Source organism: Gracilinanus agilis, chromosome 5, assembly GCF_016433145.1.
Source record: "Gracilinanus agilis isolate LMUSP501 chromosome 5, AgileGrace, whole genome shotgun sequence".
NCBI lineage: Eukaryota > Metazoa > Chordata > Mammalia > Didelphimorphia > Didelphidae > Gracilinanus > Gracilinanus agilis.
In genome coordinates this window covers 96,583,997-96,599,259 of record NC_058134.1, presented here as the reverse complement: position 1 = coordinate 96,599,259, position 15,263 = coordinate 96,583,997, and the positions used below count along the sequence as shown (strand labels likewise).

Sequence of the window (15,263 nt, the reverse complement as noted above, 5' to 3'; positions counted from 1 at the left end):
CACACAATCATATTTGCAAGAGAAAAAGTCTATTTATTTATTGGCAAAAAGTCTAGTGTGTGCACTGGACTTTGTGCAGTGAGGTTAGAAACTGAAGTTTAGAAACAAAGATTTCAAAACTAACAGTTTCTCATCTTAATGGGGAGTGGCTTTATTGATCTGAAGTCAATTAGCTGAAGGAAATGTGACTAAATATGTCTTGCAGAAACACTAAAAGCTACTTACAAATAGCTGAAGAAACTTGAGTATTCTTTTGTGGGTAAGTATATAAAGTGCGTTCCCACTGACAGGGTCGATAACTGGCAATCTGTGGATTTTATTTTTGATCAATGAGTAAACAGCATCGAAGAGGCTGTGGAAAAACCATTAAGGCCATTAGCAGATTCTGATAGTGGAGAAATCATGAGCCTTTTGGAGTGTCACTGAAAGAGAAGCATTCCAAAATGCTTATCACAATGAGAAAAACACTAATCAAGTTTGAACATATTTTGAACAGTTTTCATACTGAAGGAGAAAATCACAGCAAATCCACTTGTTTATATCTATGTAATGGTTCAGGACTTGACTTTTCAGAAAATTTCAGCTATAACCAAAGGAAAAAAGCACAATGGAATCTTCAAAGAAGCCAGTATTTAAGGCATTTCTAAAGTTAATCTACAAATTTTCTGAAAATGAATAAGTAGCATACTTGTACACAAGACTGAAGGCTGCTAACCAAATAGCAAAAGAACAGTTGTTTGGGAATAATGAGTTAATGGTTTCAACTCTGAACTCATGGAAATCTAGGCATTTCCTGTGTGTCTAAGTTTGTCTGGACCTTTCTTAAGGTTGCTTATAAGACAGTCGATGAGTTTACTTTTTACTAGGATTTATACACGAATCATTCCAGAGAATACTGCATGAGGACATGTTTGTTCTTTTGATCATTTTTGAGTGAACAGCTTCTTCACAATTATAGATTTCCCAGACCATTCTGCCCTTTAGGCCACCAAAAGCTAATGTCCTTAGAACACAGAAGGAACTTATGGTATTTCCAATTTGTCAAACTGGATATCAATCCAAAATTTACTCACTTTTTTCATTTCAATTTGGCTAGTGAGGTGCTTTTAGAATTTAATGGTAGGCTTCATATGACTGTAAATCTACCATATGAATAAATTTTGCCTTTGATATGCTTTTATTAATTTTATTAAGTATTTACCAAAAATGTGGTATTTATTTTTAAAACTTTGAGTTCCAAATTCTCTTTCACCCCTTGAGAACACAAAAATATGATATCAGTTATGCACGTGAGGTTAGACAAAATAGATTTCCATACTAGCCATGTTGCAAAAGAAAATACATAAAACCCAAGAAAAATAATGTGAAAAAATATACTTGAATCTGCATTCAGTTCATCAGTTCCATATTAATAGAATTGATAAAATTGAAAGAGTATATTTTTTAAAGGTTGAAAAATAGGCTTACCTCGCATCTGGGGATATATTCACTAAAGGCTTAAATGTTTCTTGTAAATAAAGTTCTGTATTTAGGAAAAGAAAAATCTACAGTTAGTAAGATGGTCTACATAGTTCATTATTAGCACATAAATCAAGCACCTCTACAAATTTGTGGACTCATATTAAAAAGATGAATAGCTCTGATCAAAGAAACTCATCTAAAGTTTTTTTGTTATTTATATTTACATACTGTTTACAAAAATCTTCTTGATTATGCTTTGGTGAGCTACCCTTAAAGGAAAATTAAGTATTTTTAAAAATAATGCCACCATAGACACCAAAAATCTCAAACCAAGATCAAATAATATGATAAAGATTCATACCAGCAGAGGTCACTAGAACTCCATAATTTAATATCTTGAAAAAATACTGAACTAAAAAGGTCAGTTAAGAGTCAAATTATAGACCAAGCTTAGTTATAGATAAGATCAAAGTATATAGCATTTTGCTGTACTAGATGTTTATTTTACTGAATATTATTAAAAATGAGTGGACCATCAGCTGAGCCTTGAGAATTTTTTTCTAACACGAATTTTCACTGTAATGACATTTGTTGTCGTGGGTTTTCCCCTTCCATCCAAAATGTTAATATTGTGATCTCTTCATATCCTAGAATTTCGTATACAGGGACTTTGTTTTAGAGCTTAATTTACAAAGTTCCAAAATGATCCAGGTAAAGTGGCTCTTCAAAGTTATCAATAGTCCCTTACTGTTTTCGTCCTCAATTCTTATCCTGGACCTCTCTGAAACCTTTGGTGATGCCAATCATGTTCTGTCTAGGTTTTTGTGACAATGTTCTCTCCTGATTCTTGTCCTACCTGTCTGACCACTTCCTCCAAGTTTCGTTTACTGGATATGCTTTCAGGTCATTCCTATTTATTGTAGTTGCCCCTTAATGCTTTGTCCTGGGATCGCTTTTCTTCTCCCTCTGGACTATCTTGCTTGGTGAACTCATCGGCTTTCATAGATTCAACCATCACTTTTTTGTGCAGACAAATTTCTGATTGATTTATCTAGTTCTAAGCATTCTCCTAACCTTTGGTCTTTCAAACTCCAACTGCTATTAGAAACTCAAACATATCTAAAACTGGACTCATCTTTCCTCTCCCCCAACTTTCCTCTCTTCTCAACTTCCCTATTACTGGATAGGGCACCGCCATCCTACTCCTCACCCAGGCTTCTCAACCTAGATGTCCGCTTCAGCTCTTCACTCTTTCTTTTGCCTTATCCAGTCTATTTCTAAGTCTGGTCATTTCTACCTTAGCAACATCTTTCAAATAGCCTCTCTTCTCTCCTCGGACACAGCTGCTCCCCTGGCTCAGGTCCCTGTCACCTCAAACTTGGACCACTTCAATAACCTGATCCATCTCCCTGCCTCAAATCTTTCCCCCACACAGTCCATGTCACCCTCCTCCACTGCTCTTACTCAAACTCCAGGGGCTCCCTATTGCCTCTGGTATCAAACAGAAACGACTCTGGCTTTTAAAGCCTTTTTCAAGGAAGGAAGGAAACATGCATTTTATTAAGTACCTATTATACAAGGCAATGTGCTAACTGTTTTACATATAGGAGCTAATTCAATCTTCATAACAATGCTGGGAAGAAAGTATTTTTATGATCCCCATTTCACAGATGAGGAAACTGAAGCATACAGTAAAGTGCCTTGTTCAGGATCACGTAGTCCGTAAGTGTCTGATGGCAGCATCAGATCATTTAATCTCGGGTCCAGCACTCTATTCATTAGTCCTGTTCCTTTCTTCCAATCTTCTTATACTTTTCTCCCAACTCAACAATCCAGCAACACCAGCCTGATTGCTGGTCCTTTAAGAGGATACAACATCTCCCAGGTCCCTGCCTTGTCCCTGGCTGTCTGCCATGCCTGGAAGTCTCTCCCTCCTCATCTCTACCCCAAGCTTCCCAAACTTCCTTTAAGTCTCTAACCCTGACACCATGACCTGTTTGTTCTGTATACATTATATATGTACCTGTTTGTTTGCATGTTGTCTCCCTGATTAAAGGGAGCTCCCTGAAGGCAGGGTCTCTGTTTTTGTCCTTTTTGTATTCCCAGTCCTTAGCCCAGTGCCTGGCATATAGTTAGCGTTTAATAAATGTTGATTGACTTGACTTTTGCTATTCGGATGGTTCTATGACACATATTCTTAATTCTGTGTCCTTAGAGAGATTTCGGGGGTGGGGTGGGGGGGTGGCGGGAAGAGTCCCTGAACTTGGATGGGAAAATTACATTTTTATCTCCTCTAACTTCTCACTGAAACTTAGCAGTTCTTTTTATTGTAAATGAAAAAAAAATATTATTCTGAGAAAGTATATGGGTTTTCCTGATTTGCCAAAGGAATCAATGACATATAAAAGGTTAAGAGCATCTGTTCTTATTCATGGAGCCAAGGAAAGCATAATGATTTGTAGACGTGATTACTTTCTTCAGCTTGACTTTTCTAGAGATCATTTTAAGAATCATCATTTATAAAAATAGTTTTACCACCAAATGAAACCTCCAAATGAGTCATTTGAATACCAACTCTAAATGGCAATTAGTACTTTAGAAATCCTATTTAGGTAGTTATACACAGTCTTTTGGCATCCAAAGAGTGTTCAGTGAATGTAGATTGCCAAGTTAAACTCTTTAGCCTCAGATTCAATAGGAAAAGGACATGTTTAGTTTCTTTAAACAGTTTATATCACTAACCCATTATCTTTCTATAAGAAGGTTATTTTCTTCATTAGCTGCTTGATATACCATACTAAATCCTACTTCTAGACTCTTACACTATTTGCTTTTTTCCTGGAATTTACTTTCTCTTGTTCTCTGTTCTAAATCCTAAATTTATTTTGAAAACTATTTCATGATTCATCTCCAAGAAGCTCTTGATGACTTGCCCTACCTCACCCATTCTGATCTAACTATATTTTTATATAACCTGAATCACATTATCTAGTATTTGGCTTTTTCACTTGTAACATCTGGAAATGTCATCTATGTATGTCTTGCTTCGCTTACTTGACTTTAACTAACTAAGGCTCAGGGGTCCAAGCAGAGGTTTTCTGGTAAATTCTTCACAATCTCTTCAGAAAAAAAATGTAAACACAACACATTTTAAAGTTTTATTTGCATTATTAACATTTTATCCATTATCTCTTTTTTTCCCCTCTCAAACCCTTTCCCTCTGTCTTAAAGTCAATACACTATATTCATTCCAAGGCAAAAGACAAGTAAAGGCTGGGCAATGGAGGTTAAAGACTTGCCCAGGGCCACACAACCAGGAAATGGTTGATGCCATATTTGAACATAGGTCCTCCTGTCTTCAGGCGTGGCTCTTTACCCACTGGGTCACCTAGCTGCATCTATCCATTACTTTCTCAACAAACCAAGCCCTGATTTATAGTTTTGCCAATGTTGAGGTATAAATGCTCACTTTGAAAATTTATCAATTAGCTCTTGAAAGAGAATGTGAGCTGGCTTCAGCACATCCCTGGATTCACATATTTTAGAACTTCATTTTTATTCCACATAGCCCCACTGTATTCCTACATACATAGACACTCAATAAATAATTGCTGAATGAAGCAAAGTAATAATAGTTAAGATTTTAATAAGAAAGAGCAGTTTCACAGTTATGAAATTAATATTTTTACAAATTGTATCAGATAAGAGCATTCTAGAGCTAGGGATAATATGGTAAAAAATACTTCAAGTAACTTCTTGGGAGAGTTCTATTAAAGATGAAAAGACATGTCATGTAACATGACTCGAATGACCTAATTGAAGGTTCATGTCTAGCTTTCTTTAGAAAACTTTTAGATTAAATTAAAAGATAACTATTAACCTTTAAATAAAAATATGTATGTGTTTCTTCTAAGGCAACTATTTTTTCTGCATATTTAGCACAAAGAGAAATTATCTAATGGTAACAGCAGCCAGTATGGTATTATGGAAAACATCATGGCCCAAAGACAGATCATTTGCCTTCTTCTGGATCTTTGGTTTTCTCATTTGAAAAATGGAGATAATATTTGCACTCTGCACTAAGCAGAATGGTTGCAAGAAAAGTGCTTTATAAAACTGGTATTACACAAATGTGAGCTATTATTACTTTAACATGAGAATTTAAATTAAGCATAAGAATTGCTTGGAATAAAACACTATGTATTAAAAGCAGCTGCTGATCAATAGTGATGATGATGATGATAATGATGTTGTTTATATGGCACTTTAAGGTTTTCCAAATTCTTATACATGTTATCCATCTCAATTGAGCCTTGCACCAATCCTATGAAATGGGCAGTTTCTTTGTTACTTTACATTTCAGAGTCCAAAGTGACCCTCCTAAAAGAAATACCTATTTAGTGCTTGGCAATTACAAAAAAAAATCATGCCCAACATAATTTATAAAGCACTCTGCAGAGTCACTCTGTGAAGAGAGCTGAGTGAGCTAGGCCCATTTTACACAGGATGGTAGAAACCAAGGTGATTCAAGTAACTTCAAGATTATATAATAAAGGAAAACTTGAATCAGTCACTTAGCAGATTTTGCTGCCTTCTGCTACATACCAACCAAATCTCTATTCTGATAAAAAAATGCTGTTTTCATTAACATGTTTTATTCTTGAATAGAGAGAAAAGGAACTGAGGGGAGGAAAATCTATTTATACATGAAACCCAAGTCAAAAAATTTTTATACAATGTTAGATTCTTAGCAATTAAAAATGATACTTACCCCTCCATGTTTCAATTTTATGTTCTTCTAATTCATAAATCTGTACCTGAAACAAAGGAAGGAACACTGCCTTTTGTAAATGTATATTTATAGATGGGAAATACTCTACCAACTGGACAAGAAAAAAAAAGATTCCAATAAATTCAATAACCTTGCTAGAAACCAACAATTCAGCAAATGGAATTAATCAAGATAAAAATTCTGGAATGCTGTGAGATGAAGTGAGAAACATATAAAGTGCTTTGGGTTGTTTAAGAAGATGCTCTATACATTTACAGCATACATGCTAAATCAGTACTTCATTACATAAACTTGAAAATGACAAAATATTCTAACATACTAAGTTTGAATTATAGTTGCATCTGTGTCTTTTTCTTTTTTTCTTTTACATTTTTTTGTCTGTGCCTTTTTCTAAGGAAATGGAAGATAACACCTAAGTAAAGTCACAGGTTGAAAGGGAGTTTAGTGACACACATTATTTACTATGTGGGCTCTGTCAGCCACATACATTTTTACTAAGGGCCTGCTATGTATTGAGAACTATTCCAGTTGCTCAGGAGGTCACAGAAGTGAAAAACATGTTTTCTTCTATTAAGAAGCTGGAATCTAAGTCAAAGAGACAATGATGTACACATGAAATAATCAACTGATACTGCCAGAAGAATTTGAGGGAGCCCTGCCAGTGTAGTAGTAGCTTGTGAACTCTTGGGAGGACAGTGACAAGGGTCACAGGATGGGCAAGCCAAGGGTTAATATCCTGAATGTATGGCAGCAGCTGAACTACTACTGTGTGCTCAAGATCAGGCATAAACAAAGAATTCATCTAGATCAGTGATTCCCAAAGTGGGCGCCACTGCCCCCTGGTGGGGGCTGCAGCGATCCAGGAGGCGGTGACGGCCACAGGTGCATTTGGAGGCGGTGATAGTATGTGACAGGGGGCGCTAAGTCATATTTTTTTCTGGAAAGGGGGCGGTAGGCCAAAAAAGTTTGGGAACCACTGGCCTAGAAGATGACTCTCTGGGTCACAGTTTTAAAATGGAAAATCTACTGTTTGGATAAGAATCTTTCATCGAATGCCAGTAAGTACATCATTGATAAAACTTTAACCAAAAAAAAAAAAAAAAAAAAAAAAGGATTTTGATGAATTGTCACACGTATCAAATAATCAAGTATTTTGTAAGCACCCATTGGGGTCAGACACAGTGTTAGTTGCCGGAGACACAAAAACAAAACAATCCTTACCCTCAAATTCAGCCCTAACCTCATATTCTAATAGGGAGGCGATATACACACATATAGTTGGATACAAAACATATTCAGGTACGGTGACCTTGTCGGGGAAAGGAATGAACTGCTAAGAGGATCAGGAAAGACCTCATGAAAAAGGTAGTGGGTGCTTGGACTGAGACCTGAAGGAAACCAGGTGTTTCCAGACACAGGGATGAGGAGGGCGTGCATTTCTAAGTGTGAGAAACACCCAGTGCAAAGGCTGAAGCACGGGAGATGGTGTGTCATGCATGAGAGACGGCAAGGAGGCCAGTTTGGCTGGCTGTAAGGTGCATGGAGAAGAGAAATGAGTAAATGGCCTGGAATGAGTAAAGTCTTGTCAGTGAGTCCGATTAAGAGGGTGCTGACTTGGCCAAGGCAAGAGGTGATGGAGGACCTGAATTAGGGTAGAGCTCATTGAAGAAAGAAGGTTCACTGAGTGAGAGATGATGTAGATGGAGAAAAGACAAGCAATGGCAACTGATTAGATATGTGTAGGAAATGACAGTGAAGAATCAAAGGTGGCAAGGAGGCTGGAAACCCGAGGGAAAGGATAGTGATACTCTTGACAATAACTGGGAACTTTGACAAAGGGGTGAAAGAAGGGAGAAGATACTCTGTTGTGTTTTGGATATATTAATTCTGAAATGCCTGAAATATCAGTTTGAAATGTCTGACAGACAATTAGTGATGTAGAACCAGAGCTCAGGAGAGAGATTAGGGCTAGATATATAGAATCGGAAGTTATTTACAAAGAGATGCTAAATGAAAACTCTGAGGGTCATCAAGTGAAGGAGTAGAGGAAGAAAAAAGAAGAGAGCCTAGGGCAGAGCCTTGAAGGACATCTACAACTAGTAGGTCTGATATGAATGAAATTCAGGAAAGTAGGTATGGTATGAATGAAGAATGGACAATGAAAGAGGAGAAACAAGAGAGAACACTGTCACAAAGACCCAGAGAGGAGAGAGTATCCAGGAAAAAAGGATCGTCTGTAGGGCAAATGCTGCGGAGAGGTCAAAATGATAAGGACTGAGAAAAGGGTTATGAGATTTTGCCATTAAGAGACCACTCATGTCTCTGGAGAGAACAGTTTCAGCTGTGGGCTAAGATCTAAAGCCAGATTTTGGAGGGTTCAGAAGGCAGGGACAATAGAGGAGACGAAGCAGTAAAAGCAGACAATTTTTCAAAAGTTTGGTTGCAAATACAGGTTAGCTTGCAGGGATGGGAGAATGCATATTAACAATAGAGATTTGTGCAGATTTGTTGGCGGGAGGTAGAGTCAGTGGATGGGAGAAATTGAAGATAGGAGAATGAGAGAGCAAACAGAGAGAAGAGGGAGATGAAATCAAAGGTATATGCAGAAGGGTTTTATGGCCACTTATTCAGCAGAGACTGGATTAAAGGAGGAAAAAGTAGGAGATGATATGAAGGGCTGTGATATGAGGAATGGGGGAAGGGGGAATAGAGAGCTTGTGGTAAATTTCCCTCAAATTACTACAAGGATAACGATTCCTAACACTAGAAATAAGAAATAAAATAATTAAGATCATCATTCCCAATCACATCAATTTATAGATACAAAATCTGAGGCCCAGAGAGATGAGGTGACTTGTTCAGATGACTCAGCTAAACAGTACCAAAATACAGTCTAGAATTCCTATTTCCTGATTCCTAGTTCTGTGCTTCTTCCCTTACATCATGCTGTGTCATCAGGGGGAAGTTAAAATGAAAACAACTCTGAGATTCACACCATTATATTGGTAAAAATGCCAAAAAAAAAGTTAATACAAGAAGGATTTGGGGAAGAATGGCAACATTAGTGCATTGTTGGTGGAGCTGTGGATTAATTCTATCCAAAGTAGAAAGGTCACTAACCTGTATATATACCTTTCATTTCATAATTGGTTTATAGCCTAAGGAGGTTAGAGACAGTAGCAAAGGCTGGATAAAGGCAAAAATAGTTATAGCAGCATTTTTTATGGTAGCAAAACCAAAAAAAAAAAAAAACCAAACTGGAAACAAAGTGGGCAACCCATTAATTGGGGAATAACAGAAAAAACTGTAGTATATAAATGAAATGGAATATCAGTATGCTTAAAAAATGAAGAATTCAGAGAAACTTGGAAAAATCTATATGAACTGATGCAAAGTAAAGTTAAGCAGAACCAAGAGAATGAGGTATATTGACCACAATAATATAAAAGACAAAGTACTGACAGAATCTGAACTCTTATCAATGCAGTAACAAATTCTGACTCCAGAGGACTGAGAGTAAATCATCCCTCCAACACCTCCACAGGGGTGGCCAGAGATACAGAATGAAGCACAAGACGTTCAACTGTTAAGGACTCATGTGTAACCTTTTTTTTTTTTTTTTAAACAAATGATTCATGAGGGGAGAGTATTATATTGGGAAGGGACAATGATACAAAAACATCAATAAAATTTATTTCTTAAAGAATCTTTTAAAGATTACTCTGACAATTAGATGAAGATGATTGGTGAGGGGAGAGACTAGGGTAATAACGAGATGAGTGCTAATAACAACTGGACCACAGTGGCTCCATAGTTGTGTGAATGAAGAAAAGGGATGGATGTGAGTGAGTGGAGGCAAGAGACAGGACTCGACTTTCTCTCAGAGCTCTGCCTCCTTTCATCTTGGGGAACCAGATGCCCCTCCCCGGATAAGCTCATCCCTTCTGATTTCATCACCATGTTGCTAACTCAGCCTGGGAGTCCCTCAGCCTCCTCTCCTCTCTGCCAGGAGGGCTGGAGAATGGAGCACTCAACTCCACCTCAAACCATCCTTCAGAGAGGGCAGGTGCCCCTTCAGCTCTGCTTGGTCTGAACTCCACAGAACAAGATGGCCCCTGGGGTGTGTTCCCTCCCCTCACCCCCACATACACTTTCCAGCTTCCTTTAAAAACAACAACAAAAACCCTTGCCTTCACTTATCTTAGAATCAATACAAGACAAAAGAGGAGTAGGGGCTAGGCAATGGGGCTTGTGACCTGCCCAGGGTCACACAGCTGGGAAGTGTCTGAGGTTAGATTCAAACCTAGGACTTCCCATCTCTAGGCCTGGCTCTCAATCCACTGAGCCACCCAGCTGCCCACCAAGGAATATTTTTTTATAAGGGACTCCAATAGTTGTTCTTCATGGCATTATACTTAAAGGTTTGAAACACATCCTTATAATCATTAATTCCCCTTTAATACCTCCTATGATTAAAAAGCTGTTTATATTTTCAACTGATATAATCTTTTAGAATGATTAATTCTATAGATTTAATGCCTATTCTATAAGGATATTCTTTCTTTCATTTTTCCTAAAACTATTTCCTTCAAGCTTTAAAAAAGATAACTTCTAGTCCTAAGAATCTGTTCATTTGCATTAAATGGACCTTGGGCTGAAATTCCATATACTTAAGTATTTAGTGAATTATGTTTTGCTTAAAAAAAACCTTCAGCCTTACTTCCTAGAATAGATTCTATTTATACTTATTCAACTATTGACATATAAATGATGACACTTACCATTGGAGATCTATAATATCTATGCAGTATATTTATGAAATCTGTAATTGTTAGCATTCCTGGAACAAAGAATCACATGTTAAAATAAAACAATGAACATCTACAAGAAAAAATTCCCAAATGATAAATGAGAAGCTTGGGAAATATAAGAAAAATGTTTTAAAAGTAGTTTTAGATATTATTAAAAACAAAATACATTATTTTGAATTTGTTAATTTGCTAATTAGGCTTATACAGAAATGAATATTAATTTGATTGAAATTCAAAGTAGTGTTACATGTATATATGTTATATATGTCAAAGTAGTGGAAAAATATTTTGCAAATGAATGAAAGAAAAGCAGTTCATGATATCTTTATAAATGACCACAAATGCAAGTAAAACATTAATTTTTTATTCCTTTATAATAAAAAATTTAATCAGTTTTAGAAATATGATACCTTGATGGAGATTTTTTTTCTTGAGAAGTACACTAAAACATCTGCTTCAAAGGGGAAATTATTTCCTTCACTGACTTACAAGAGAAGAAATTGGATGCAAAGTGACTACAATCTGAAGTTTCCTAAACTTTTAAAAAAGTTCCCTAAGGCAAATGATTCAGATTTGTAAGAATAAAAGCCATTTGCCATTTGATAAATGGTAAAATGATACGGACAGATAATCCTCAAGAGAAGAAATCCAAGCTATCTCTAGCCATAAGAAAAAATCACTAATAACAAGAGAAATATAAATTAAAGCAACCCTGGGGTTCCAGGCCATACCCATTACATTGGCAGTGTTGACAAAATGGAAAATGATCAATGATGGAGGAGGTTTGGGAAAACAGGCACAGATGGTAGAGCTGTGAATTGGTCCTGCCTTTTGGGAACTAACCCCACAAAGTTACTAAACTGTACATGTCCTTTAACCCAGATAGCACCATTTGGGTTATATACCCCAAGAGATGAAAGGAAGGAACATGTATAAAAATATTTTATAACAGCTTCTTTTTTTTGTGCTGCAAAACAAAGGGCTGCCTAACAATTGGGAAATTCTGTACTATAAGAAATGAGAAAGAGAAGGTTTCAGAGAAGTTGGGGGAAGATATGCAAACTAACGCAGAGTAAAATGAGCAGAATCAGGAGAATGATTTACACTATATCATCAACAGTGCAAAAACAAAAAATTTGAAAGACTTTCCAACCCTGATCAGTACAATGAAGACCTGATTCCAGAGGACTGATGATGAATTCTATCTACCTCCTGAAAGAGAAGTTGCAGTCAGTTACCTGGGAGAGGCATATATGTTTGGACATAGCCAATATGGGAACTCGGTCTGTTAGTAGGGATTTGGTTTTCTTTTTTGGGGAGAGAGGAATACATGGTGGGTAAACCTCTCCCTCCCAATACTCTTATGAGATAGAAACAAAACACAGTCATCATAATCACTAATCTACCAACTACCTACCCCCAAAATAAGTGAAAACTTAAGGACTATATATTAGGCAGACATTAAGTAAGGGAGTGATGACTTTCCATATTAGTTTTCTGCCTCCTGAATCCACAAGCACTGGCAGAAGTTCCACTATACCTATAAGGAAACTAGAAGTCATTAAAAAGGGAGAACTTTTTGTAATCGAGAAAAGCCAAAAAAGGTTTTCAATTCTCCGGCAATACTGAGTTTTTAGAAAATGAAATCAAAATATTAATTAGATTCATTAGCATGTTTATTATTAATTTGGACAATCACTTGAACTCCCCAATTAGCACCACTTAAATAAATAATAAAAGAAAAACATCGCCTGGCTTTTAGTTTCTTCTAATTTTCAGTCTTTTTTTTTTTTGTACTAAATTCCTTACCTACAAAACTCTGTTTCTTACTCTCCCACAGTGGCGCTGCTCGAACACCATTCGCTACCAAGGCAAAAAAGGCCTTTTTAACCTGAAGAAAAATAAGACACAGTACATATAAAGTACAGTACATTTAAAAGTTCATATGTTAGTAGGAAAAAATATAACTCTATCTAAATATTCTATCTAATCCATCATTATAACTTTAATTGGATAGCTGTTTTCAGGCATACCTAGAATTTAACAGAATTCAGAGAATCACATTCCCTTTCGTCCTTGGCATATATGCTTTTAAATTTAATTAAAAAATATATAGTGTTATTTGCTCAAATCTTCCAAAAACAAATAACTAGAACAATGATTTTTCTTATTTTTTTTCTATTATAGGGCATGGCATGTAAAAAGATTCTTAATGTTACAAAGAAAATAATTAAATTTTAGATATTAAATATATTAATTTTACAAATTAAAATGTAACTACTAACTTGTTTGTTATGAATATTAAACAGGTTATGTCAAGTCTATGAAGTAAAGGTTTAATTTTATGTATGAATCTGTGTATGAGCAGGATGCCTTGGTGGCCAAGTGAACTCATGAGAAAGCGAGTTGGTGGAAAAAAAAGAATTGTCAAGGTAAGAAAACCTTGCAGTTGGGGGGAGAGTGATGATGGCGAAAACCATTACTATTTGAGGGCTGAGAATGCTCTACATTCCTTAAGTTGCTGGCAGGACAAGATTTATTTGAATTATGCTGAAAAAAAGGAGGGTGGGAATTTCCTTCATTCAAGGAATGGTGGCAGAGAATATGGGGAATATTTTTCCCCTTTTCACCCGATCTAATTATATGTTTGTTTGTTTGTTTTTTTTACTGACTTTGTTCTTTTGTTTGCTTAGATTTCAGTAATGTAGACAGACTTAAGGTGACTTAAGAAATTCCCAATTTCAAACTGAGGTGAGGAGTGGAGCCATTTGTGCCACACATCAAAGAATAGTCACACAAATGGCTGAAGTGCTGACTTAATTTGTAAATTTAGTTCCAAAATTGGGAAATTATGGGCTTGTTATACTTAGAAATAAATATAATTTATTTGAATTGAGAAGCATGTTCTCTCTGAAAGTAGAAAAGAGAAGACAATATTAATAATTCTAGCTTATATTCATATGACATTTTAAGCTTTGTAAAGATTTTTATATACATTATCTCATTATCTCACAATAATTCTGTAAAGTGTTAGTGGAATTATAAATTGGTCCAATTGTTCTAGAAAACAATTTGGAATCATCCAAGGAATGTCACCAAAATGTTGAATCACCCATCTCACCACCCCAAATAAGAAAGGGCATACATACACACACAAACACACAAACGTGAACACATACACACATGCACAAGCACATATACATTTATGGAAGCACTTTTTGTGGTAGCAAAACAGTTGAAATAAAGTGAAAAGTGTTTGAACAAACTGTGGTATGTGAATGTAAGGCAATAGGAATGCATCATGGGAGATGATAACTCTGAGAAATTCAGAAAAACATGAGACAACTCGAATGAACCGATAGAGTTAAGGAAGCAGAACCAAGGGAAAGATGTCGAGAATCTAAACAAAAATAACCCGAAAAGGCAATTAAATTCAAATTAATTGCAATGACGCATCTCTGTTCTGGAGAACAGAGAGTAGTTTGCAGTGCTGTAGTTTATTTTATTTAGCTATTTTTCTTTGTTACAAGGGGTGGGGTTAATGGGTATAAGATTTGTTATGTATGTGGTGTAAAAGCAAGCCATCAAGGACTAAAATAACTTGGTGAGGGAGATACTACAGCTTATTCTTATTCTTATTTTATAGACCAGAAACTGAAGGCTCAGGGAGATAAAGGAGAGAAAAACAAAACAAAACAAAAGCAACAAACACTCAGGTTAGTATAAAGTCAGAATAGCAGAAGGAAATGTCCACTGACATCCCGAGGCTGAGGATGTGCTAAATGAATGGACTGAAGAGTCCAACATGTTTCTCGTTTCTGCGCTTGCTCAGAACTGCCAATCCCTACCCCGAGCTAGGATTGCCAAGGAATTCGGTGGGGCTGGGTTTGGGTAGGGAAGGTAACAGGGATGAAAAGGGAAGTTAGATGCAAATGTGTGAAGTTCACGGAAATCTTTAATTCAATGACACTTCATTTGCAAAGCCATAAATGTGTTTTTTCTCTACCACAAATACTGATTTCTAAGGAAAGCAGATCTGAGTGACTTTAAGAATGGCCTGTATAAAGTTCGAGTCTTAGTGACCTGAACTACTGAATATTTTTCACTCTCTCACAAGTACTTATAATAACTACAACTACAGCTCTAAGTGCTTCCTTAGAGCTTAGTTCTCGGAAGATAGATTTTATCCAGAGGGGCTT

The 15,263-nt window shown here is 36.2% G+C and overlaps 1 protein-coding gene across 5 annotated transcripts in view; it reads right to left on the bottom strand.

Moving 5' to 3' along the window:
- Positions 1-15,263, bottom strand: part of PRKAG2 (protein kinase AMP-activated non-catalytic subunit gamma 2) — a 472,166-nt gene that overhangs the window by 14,386 nt on the left and 442,517 nt on the right. For all 5 annotated transcript variants that reach the window (XM_044677448.1, XM_044677446.1, XM_044677447.1 and 2 more), the window contains 5 exons: positions 12,874-12,955; positions 11,035-11,093; positions 6,233-6,278; positions 1,468-1,522; positions 226-352 (listed from right to left, as the gene is read on the bottom strand). In XM_044677448.1, coding sequence (XP_044533383.1) covers positions 226-352; positions 1,468-1,522; positions 6,233-6,278; positions 11,035-11,093; positions 12,874-12,955 — 369 coding nt within the window. The remainder of the gene's footprint in view (positions 1-225; positions 353-1,467; positions 1,523-6,232; positions 6,279-11,034; positions 11,094-12,873; positions 12,956-15,263) is intronic.